The 10,383-nt window shown below is 43.1% G+C and overlaps 1 protein-coding gene across 5 annotated transcripts; it reads right to left on the bottom strand.

Moving 5' to 3' along the window:
• Window positions 1-376: 376 nt before the first annotated feature.
• EEF1AKMT1 (EEF1A lysine methyltransferase 1) lies at window positions 377-8,603 on the bottom strand. 5 transcript variants are annotated; one of them, XM_064717579.1, is made up of 5 exons: window positions 8,553-8,603; window positions 5,953-6,102; window positions 4,980-5,062; window positions 4,046-4,326; window positions 377-2,901 (listed from the first exon to the last, which is right to left on the bottom strand). In XM_064717579.1, the coding sequence occupies exons 2-5, from the start codon at window positions 6,097-6,099 to the stop codon at window positions 2,774-2,776; spliced, it is 639 nt and encodes a 212-aa protein (XP_064573649.1). In that variant the 5' UTR covers window positions 6,100-6,102; window positions 8,553-8,603; the 3' UTR covers window positions 377-2,773. The 5 variants fall into 5 exon arrangements, with proteins under 5 accessions (XP_064573649.1, XP_064573660.1, XP_064573664.1 ...); XM_064717590.1 differs by lacking the exon at window positions 8,553-8,603 and adding an exon at window positions 8,053-8,527; XM_064717594.1 differs by lacking the exon at window positions 8,553-8,603 and adding an exon at window positions 8,203-8,527.
• Window positions 8,604-10,383: the final 1,780 nt, after the last annotated feature.

The following is a 10,383-nucleotide window of genomic DNA, read 5'->3' as shown; positions in this document are numbered from 1 at the left end:
CATTCAGGAAGGCTGAGGAAAGCCTGAGATGCTAGTTTGGGTTTACTTGCCAGTCATCACCTGAAGGTGTCTGTCTGAATGGGTGAAGATCTACAGCTACACATAAACATGGAATTGCGTGGGGGAACATGAACGTGAAAGCAGCAGGAGGAAAAGGGAAAAAGGCTGTGATGTGCTCAGAAAGTATAAACACCCATTAATCCTGCTGGCATGAGGGAACAGCCATAACTGCCTGGGCTAGGGTAGTTAAAGAGGCTGTAGCACATAAGACTGTGCAGTCATAAATGCCACTGGAAAAGGAGCACGGTGCTGACACTTCACCACAGTCTGTTCCAACAGGAAATCCGTCCATGAGACACCCCCAGTAGTCAGTCACTACTTGACACTGACATTTTTATTCACAATCCTGTTACAGAAGAAAAGAGGGTTTTGATGTCATGTACTATTTCTTAAAGTTACCACACTGGCACAAAACACAAATTCACTATGGATTTTTGTGACTTGTACCCTTCTCAGAAACAGTTACTTCCTTGGAATCAAATAAGACAAAAATAGTTTACATCTCATCACTGAATGAAGGCTGTAAATGCCACTAGTCAAGCTCTGCCTGGGCAGCTGCCTGCAGTCCCCAGGCTTTTAAGAGGGAGGCTGCTGGACAATGGGCTGCTCTGTTGAGTGCATCTGCACAGATTTCCATGCACCCGCAGTTCCGTAACTGTGCATCTTCACAGTGCCCCTTTTCAAGCAGTCTGACCTACATGTGAGAAGCAGCAGTGATTTTCTTGGAAGTGAACTTCTTGGTACAACTGAACGGTGCACTTTTATCTTTTTAAGAAATATCTCTGATGAAGTTAGTGAAGTTGACCTTTAATTCTGCTATGGAGAGCCCAATAATACACACTTACCAAAACGAAGCAAATAAAACAGCAAAATAGGTGAGGCTTCAATTTGAACAGCACATTCTAATTTAGGTGGGTGGCAGGGGAACAGTATCATTCCTTCTGGCAATCATACCTGTCCCACTTGAAGCCTCTATGCGGTTAAAAACAAAGTTTCATGAGTTACTTCATTATCTCCATCTGCTTGGTGTGCAAGACACTGAGGTAATGAACCAGTTTCAAGTACAGGTTAGTGCCAAGAGCTACACAGTTCCCATTCTGGTTTGCTTTATTTTCAAACTGGCCACATGAAAGTGATGATGTAGCCTCCCAGAAAACAACTAAAGCCAGGTGTATTTCACCTGTGAACAGCCATTTTCAGGGGAATTCTGGCTCAGCATCTGCTTTGAAAGGCAAGACTGTATGGGCCCTGGCTCACACAGCAGAAAGGAGAGGCCGGCGCCTGTTCTCCCTGTGAGCATTTCCCTCCTGCACTTCCCCTGTTTTAACAACACCTGTGACCAGCCTGACAGAAACCAAGGCATGTGCAAGAGGGAGAAAACTGTTACCATGGAGCCCAGGAACACTGCACGCAGGGAAGGAGCAGCAGGTATAAATGTGAGGAGGGAAAAGCCTTAGGAAGCAAACAGATCTCTTGGAAAATGGGGAGGAGAGCTAGAGTGGATTGGGTGGGTGTTTATGAACCACTTGTGTGTTCAGCTCAGACAACACCATTCTCTGAGCACTGAGAGAGGATTAGAATCCATCTATATTATTCTTGCTCAGCTGTTTACTCCACCAGATGGGAAAATCTGCATCCAAACAGCAGAAACATGAGTATTATCAGTGCCTTATAAAAAGTCTCATCTCACAAGCTTAATTAGGCTTATTCCCACCACAAATAAATTCAGTACATGATTTTATATTATTTGTCTTGTAGATGCAGCATTTCTGTTAACTTTTACACAGTATGACATACAAAGACAAGTGCTTGTGTTTTGTAGAGTGTTTTTAGAGATTATAGAAGTGTTGAGTGCCTTGAAATTTATGAACTAATCTCCACCCAAAGATACTTCAGTAGTGTAGTCAAAAGGCTAGTCAAAAGTGGCTTCAAAATTCCCAGTTATCAAAAATCTCTACTTATGCAAAGCAAAGCCTTTCCAATGTATTACCTATTTTGACTGTAATATAGACCAAACCTTGAATATAAAATCTAACATTTTTCCATTTGAAACAGTGGGAGTTTATCAATATATTATTCCTCAGTGGCCTTGTAAGATTCAATGATTTTTAGGATACTTCTATTCTACTGCTCTGCTGCTGTCTGTGGAACAGGAGCAAAAGATAAAATCAGGCAACTGGGAAAAAAAATCGTACCCATTCTTGTAACTTGACATACCTGTACATCCTCTTTAGTTTGATACTGAAATTATTAAAAAGCAGGCATTATATTTAATCAGAGCCATTGTGATTCAAGATTTAAAGGACATGTGTGGGTCACACTACTACAAAAGTATCACATTCTTTGGCAATGACGATTCTGATGCCTGCAAGGCAAACACCTATGTGTTGTTATAAGCTAAATTCACTTCAAAGAGGTCACTGACGTGTCCTCATACAGTAAAAGCTACCAGTCAGAATTAAAGTCTAACAAAGAAGTTCCCATTATCCAGCACCTGCATTGCTTGGTCTGCATTTACCTGATACAAAACACAGTAACTGCAAACGCTTACTCATTTAAAAGAGAGAGGCCATCACACTGTGCTGATTCCAGCTATGCCACAGAACAGTACTCAGAGCTGACTATGTCAGCCCTCAGAAATGTGCATAACTGACAGCAAACAGAAAGAAGCTTGACTGACAAAGCTGTAGATTTGTAGATGATCTTAGGAGCATTAGTCCAGTCCAGAAGCATAGTTCACATAGCATCGAAATTCATTGGCTAAATTTCGTGAGTGTTTTGGAATAAACTTGCACATCTTCACACCAAGGTGCTTTGCTGCCTGTTCCTCCATGACTGCACCTGCAGCAAAAATAATTGGTATTCAATAAGAAAAAACAGTAACAGAATGTTTGAACTTTTTGAATATCTCCTCCCAAATGCATACTTAGAGAGCCTGGTGTTTTTTAAGGAAGGCAGGCTTAAGGCAACTACACTCTCAGCCTTCCTTAACAACAGAATCTGTTGGGAAACTTAAAGTAAATCTAGAAGAATGGAAGACATCCCAAAGAAATGAATGTCCAAGAAATTTAATAAAAATAAGTAGAAGGTAACAGTGCCATTTTTACAGAAACCAAACTTGAACTCAGTCTTCTTGCTACATTTCAAGGAAGTTAAATGGTAGGGAGCCGTGGGAAATGCAAACAGATTACATCTACTCTTTCACTTACATAAACCATGAAGTGATATTTGCAGCTACACACTGAGAAATCACTGCTTTGAGCAGTAAACTGAAGGACCACCTATCCATTCTAGGGAAAAACGTCAAGGAGCAGGTTTTCCATGGCCACATTATTTTAATTTCCTTTATTTTGCCTGCTTGGTTGCCTTCCCTCAAATTGTACATACAGAGGGGTTTTGACCTTCACTTTTTGGAAAGGTTTCCTGGATGTCTTCAGATAACAATACAGTAATAACAAAACAGTTTAAGAAAAGCCATGACTTGGGCAGACACACATCACTTCTCAAAAGCAAGTGCACCTTCCTAAAGAAGGACCCACAAGTACAGATATCTGGTTATCTGGTTTCTGCCTTTATCACTGCTTTTTAATTCCTCCTGCTGTATTTCAGTGCCTAAGACATAAACAATAAGTTGCACCTATGTTTGCCATTCCCACACTTCAATCACTGCAATTATAGAGAGTGGCCCTTCTACAAGAAAAATTATATTTCTGGAATTTTCCTGGATAATCTTATAATTCTTAAAAAATTTAGTAAAATTCATAATGCCATAGGAAAAAAGTACTGACTTGAACTATTGAAACCCACTTCTGTTTAAAATAAAGGTTGAACTCAAGTACTCAAATAAAAGGCTTAGAACACATATTCCTCCTTAAATTGATGATAACTCAGCATTATTGAGTTAGCATTTGTCTCACGTAAGTTTGTCATTAGAAAGAGAGAAAAAAAGCTACTTAAGGGGACCTAATATTTTTATTAGTTATACCTGTGCAAAGCAGAATCTTTCCTTTTGTCAGGTATTTGATGGTCTCTGCAGTCTTTTGAAGACATTCCTCGGACAGATAGGGTGGATCTGCTATTACAATGTCAAAACTGTGTGGCAGGAGATTTTCAGGTAAGTCCAAAGGGTGATTGTAATCATAGAAGATAAACTCTTCTCCATACACAGAAAACCTTCTGTCATACTCCAGTATACACACAGAAAAATCCTCACCATCCTGTTCTTTCAGTTTCTGGTACACACTCGGTGCACTAACACATGCTATCCTGAAAAAACACACAATAACTTAAAATTGTAATTTTAAAAGGCAAACAACAGCAACAAAACTCTACAGTCTTCTCAGCAGTCTTCAGAGAGGCTTTGGGAAAACATTTTAAACATTAGTCCCTAAAACATAAAATATTGTTCCTCCATTTTAACAATTAATTATCATAGTAACAAAATTTTAAGTATGAAAGTCATTACCTGTTCAACCACATGCTACATAAAGATCTTAAGCTAAACTACAGAGAAAGTCTTGTCTCAGAAAAGCAAGGAAGTACACTCAAAAATGAAAAATTACTGTTTATAGAAGTAGGAAGAAAACCAAGTTTTTTCCATCTGTTCTACAGAAACATAATATAAAAACTAATTATAAGTCAATAGTGTGCTCTGAAGCACTTTGTATTTCTCAAAAAATTACAAAGATTCATAGTAAACTTTCACAAGGCACAGCCTACAACATTCAATGAAATGACAAAGAGGAAGATCAGTATAAACTATTAACTAAATAACATCAAAGCAGTTCTGCAGTATCTCAGTTGTACAAAACTGAAGTACAATGAGTAATGAACTAAACTGCATGGTCTTGTCAACATAGCAGAAACAAAATATTTGCAGAGGAGACATGTTAAATCTACAACACAATCATTAAACCTACCTGCCACCTTTTCCAGCTGCCAGAACTGCTTCCTTAGCCAGGCATGATGCAGTTTCATCACTGTACCAAAACTGGCTCAGTTGCTGAGAAAGATAATGCACAATTACAAACAACATCAAATCTTCTGGCTGTGCTATGCAGAGTTATGTGTGGTGAGTCATAACTCAAGAAATCCACAGCAACTTCTCAGTTCACAACCTGTAAAGCTGGAAAGGTGGCTGTTTTCCTGACAGCCTTCCTACTTCTGTAATTTAGTGATATGCAGCAGGTACCTTACACTCTCTGTTTCCAAAACATGAACTGCAGTATCAGGAAAACCAAGAAATCCAAACCACTGACCGGGTATTTCAAAGCCAACGTGCAGATGCACATTATTTATGTGCTCTGAAATTGAGTTCCTTCAGCAGACGAGGAAAAAGGCCCTTGAAAAGTGACAGTATGGGAAGAAAGTAAAGGATAAGAAAACTAAATCAGAACGATCAGAAAAAGGAAGACCAAAAAAGCCCAACCCAGAGACAAATCAGAAATCAGTCTGTCACAAATAAAAAGAAGCAGCAAAATAGCCATCCATAAAAATAAAGAAATAAAACACACACACATTAAAAAAAGTGAAAGGAAAGATCACTTGGTCTTGTTACACTACGTTTGTCTCAGACTCAGGGAAGAGTCTTTACTACTATCACGTGCCAGGCTGGAGTTAAAATTTCCAGAAGGGACAGATGTTTCTGTTAGCAGCTTTATTCCTTCTCCCTGTATTTTCAGTTTGTACCCCCCATGCACATGTGGAGCAAACAACTACATCCAGATTTAATATTAAGCAAATCTCCCTACAGTGTTGCCATCCATGAATAGCAACATCTTGAGTGTTCCCCTCTTTAATTTCATTTCATTATCCAGACACAAAAGAAACTCGGTCAGGGCTACTCCTCTCTCTGTCTCTGTGCTTCACTCACTGAAATTTATAGTTTCTTACCCAGTCTTCTTCTATTGAGCCAATGGAATATTGATTAAACCCTTGGGAGGTCTTCATGCCCTCTCTCTGCTGCTGTTCCAAATAGAACTCCTGGAGGGCAGCCAATGTATGGGATGAAAGCTGGGGAATGTCATCATCATCGTCCATTTTCTTAGATGTCAACAAGAAAAAAGAAATTAATTGAATTAACCCATTTCAATTGTGAATGTTTTTACAAACAGCATAATCTTGTGAGGTTAAACAACTTCCAACAAGAATGCAGCTAACTAGGAAAACCTCCTAACAAAAGAAAACTTATTCCTTCTACTTAAGCGGTCTTAAATCAGTGAGAGGCCAATTGGAAATAACAAGTCTCCACAGAGAATTCAGGAAGAGCAGCAACACTGTTCCCTTTCTATACAACATGGATTTGGCTTATGTTCTTACAGGGAAGTTGACATTACAGCTTTTGATTTCCTGTGGATCTGGAAAATCCTATAGAAATTATTCCCTTCCTTCCTAGAAATAATGATAGCTATTGGTCATTCCTTCCCATGTTCAAAAGCCACAACATTTTTACTCCAAATGAAGTAAACTAGCATTCCAGCTCAGCATCACCTGGTTTGAACCTCCATGCCATAAAAAGATTCCTCTAAATGGAAAAAAAAAAACCTACAAAGGAAAAAAAAAAAAAAAAAAGGCAGCCAAGAAGCGCCAAGAAGACACGGTATGTACCGATGGACAAGTACAACCATTTCAGAAAGCTCCCGGAGCGGGCTCTGCCAGGCAGTATCCCATCCCCGAGCCCTCTGCCCCAGGCAGCACAGCCGCCTCTGCCCGGGAACGGCGCCACCGCGTGGAACGGAGGTGCCGGCAAGGACTCGGCACGTGAAAAGAACTGGGGAAAACGGAGAAAGATCTTATCTCAATAAACCACTTTCCCTGCTTCACACTCTTAATTCCCAAGGTCCCTGAGGCTCCAGCTGACCAATCCCAGCTTGCCCCAGGCCCTGGGTCCCTCCACACGCAGACCACGCTGTGTCCTCACAGAGATGCTCTCTGGAAGCCACACAGGGGGAAATCAGATGTCCAAGAACAGCTCAAGAACACTGCGTCAGGTTTGGAAAACAAGACTCATGGTGAAGTCAAAGGTCACCTGAAGGAAAACACCAGAAAAGGAGGTAAGCTCCCTCGGATAGCGTGGAACGGGAACAGGCAGGGTAAAATGGGAAATTTGTGTTCATAGGGTAAAATGGCAAATGTGAATGCTACTGGTCCACAAAGGGCCAGATCTACCCACAAAACAGGAAAAATGAGAGATGAATTAATTACACCCTATGGCCTGCAGTGCAGCAGGTGGGATGAAGCTCAATCTCTCTCTTACTAGCTGATGCTAGTAAGAGTTCAGGCAAATGTCGTCACTACAGAGTGAAAGCTCTCCAAAGAAAACAAAAATTAAATTGAGAGAGATAAGAGCAGCACAGGAGACTCCAAGGTCTTGTCCACACAACAATGTTGTATGTATTTAACAATAGTTTCTGGTGGTCATGTATGAAAAGTCTGTTTTTACATAGCCAAATTCTGAAACAGAGAAAAAAATACTCAAAAGAAACAGTATGGAAAAATTAACAGTCTTTGGTCCTCAGTACATTCATTTCACCTGTAGTTATGACCACATGGAGAACAGGTGATAAGAAAACATTAGGAAAGACTGCTAAAAGGCCATGGAACAGAAATACATCTGGAAAGCCATGCTGTTCATCACTGGGAAGGAGGAAGAAGAGGACAGTGTTAGTCCTTTAGATCTCTTACCAAGAATATAAAAAGCACATGTGCAACTTCAGAAAAGATCTTATTCTAAGAGTAACCTTGATCAAAAGACAGAGAGCATGAAATGGAGTTAAATCTAGTTGTGTTTTTTCCAAGCTGCCCAAGTCAGTCTTTGAGACAAGCAGTTCATCATGCACGGTGTTTGCAGCACACACCAAGAAATGCTGGCCAGTGGTGTGCAACCCTAATGAAAATCACCTGGCAGGGGCTGCAACCACCTGCCTGGAGGTAGAGAAGCCCTGATCTGATACACTGGAAAGCTACTAAATGTCTGGACGTGTACCCTGATACCTCAAAAGCCGGAATTTCACAATGTGTCAGTCACACAGAAACTTCATAGAAGAGCAGCTGTCAGAGGATTACCAAATACGCAGAAAATACAATGGATTAACAAAGCAAAGTCAGGAGGCCTGATGGCTACTTCAAGCAAAAGGAAATTACGATGTGTTCTACGGAGGACAGGCTCGGGATCACCGGTCCCTCCTACACGTGGCTGAGGGGACACGGACCGTTCCCGGAGAAGGCCCTTTCCAGCTGCCCCTCCCCCGTGGATCGCTTCGAGGCCACTTTGCGGTAACACAGAATCCCCGTGGGGGGCAAGGGGTGATCCCAGCCAGCCCTTCCGCGCCCCGGCCGCCATCGCCCGCAGGGTGCAGCGGGGTCAGGCGGTGAGGGGGCGGTGGTGGGTGGGTGAGGGTGGATGAGGGGGCTCCGCGCCGCCGCCCTCACGGCGGGCCCGGGCGGGCACGCGCGGGGGCTCCCGCCCCGCGCGCGGCCCTCGCGCCACTCACCGCCCGCCGGCTCCCTCCGCGCGCGCGCAGATCGCCCCAGGCCCCGCCCCCCGCGCGCGCCGCGCCGGCCGGGGACCGCGCGCCCCCTGCTGGCCGCGGCGGGCCTGGCGGAGCTCCCGGGCCCGCCCCCTCCGGCCCCGGCGCCGAGCGCGCCGGGGAATGGCGTCTGTGCCGGGATGTGGGACGGGAGAGGCGCGGGACAGAGCTGGGGGCCCAGACAGCCTCCGGCACCGGCCTGGCAGACCCGGAGAGCACAGGCATCCCTCGAGTCAGACAGCAAGTGTTCAGGAGCCGCCAGTTCTGCCCTGCACTGCAGCCCAGCGCCCCAAACTGGTTTTCTACAGCTGAGTCTCCTGTCCAGGCTTTCCATTGCTATTCAGCATTAGCAGGCTGGAACGAGCTCCCTTTCTTGCATACAAACGGAAGTCGAGCCGATTCATAGATGCTTTCAAAACACACTGAGTTTTAAAATACCTTCCTTGTTTAACTTCATAAAATTATAGAAGGGTTTGTGTTGTAAGGGACTTTAAAGACCATCTAGTTTCAACCCCACTGCCATGGGCAGGAACACCTTCCACTGTCCCAGGTTGCTTCAAGCCCCATCCAACCTGGCTTTGAACTCTTCCAGGGATGATCCACAGCTTCTCTGGGCAACCTGTTCCAGTGCCTCACCAGTGTCACAGTAAAGAATTTCTTTCTAACATCTCATCTAAACATACTTGCTATCAGTTTGAAGTCATTCCCCCTTGTCCTGTCACTATATACGCATGTAAAAGTTTCTCTCAATCGTTTTTTGTAGGCTCCCTAGAGGTACTGAAAGACCACAGTTAGGTCACTCTAAATCCTTCTCTTTTCCAGGCTGAACAATCCCAATTCTCCTATCCTTCCCTCATGTGACAGGTAGTCCCTGCCTCTAATCCCTGGTGTCCCTCCCTGGACTTGCTCCAACGGGGCAATGTCCTTGTGCTGGGGACCCCAAAGGTGGAAGCAGTATTCCAGGTGGGGTCTCACTAAAGCAGAGGGGGAGAATTTAATCCACTATATCTTTCCCTTTGGTCATAAAAACTTGCCATTTTCCTGTTTCTCATGTGTAGGCACAACATGCTTATCTGGCACGTCTCATGATCTCACTGCCCCAAGACAAAAAGCTCACCCATTTTCCTCATTATTTCTTTATAAAGCTCGATGTTTGTAAAAGTCATGTGCACAGTGTTGCCTCTGTCACTCAATGACTCACCTAGAATCCAACCCATAGGATGTTGTCCATCAGATTATTTAACCCAACAGCAGACTGTCCTCATGCTCTCCAGAGCCAGAATATCAGCAGTGAGCTGAGTAAGAAACTGTTTTACCTACAGCCTGCTCTTCATCTGCCACAGCATTTCACTGTGGCTGAACAGAAAGTCACGGGCTCAGCACTGGGCATTAATGAACAGAGCAGAACTACTGCTTTGGAAGACAGAAATACTAAATTAATGATAAAATATTTTGCAGCACAGCCTACATATGCAGCAGAGAATCAAATTTTCTTGCCACCACAGGATGTGGGAATTGGCCAATTTTTCCTTCAGATCCCCATATTTTTAACCTCCCTCATGTGGGAAAAAGGTTTTTCATGACAGTAGAGAACTGGTTTTTTTTTTTTTTTTCCAATTTTCATCACTGAGCATTCAGTGCATTACCCACTTTGTCTTTGAAAGTTCTTGCCAAAAAAAGTCTTCATCCCAGCACAGGAGACTGTCTCATATGGTGGATATCCATATCTATTCATGCTACCAGCACTGCTGTAATTTAAAACAAACAAACCAACCCCTTTTCCCTGCATTGTGGA

The sequence above is a fragment of the Zonotrichia leucophrys genome, chromosome 1 (genome assembly GCF_028769735.1).
Source record: "Zonotrichia leucophrys gambelii isolate GWCS_2022_RI chromosome 1, RI_Zleu_2.0, whole genome shotgun sequence".
In the NCBI taxonomy this organism is placed as follows: Eukaryota; Metazoa; Chordata; class Aves; order Passeriformes; family Passerellidae; genus Zonotrichia; species Zonotrichia leucophrys.
Note: the sequence above shows the minus strand (reverse complement) of the source record. Positions and strands in the feature narration are given on the sequence as shown.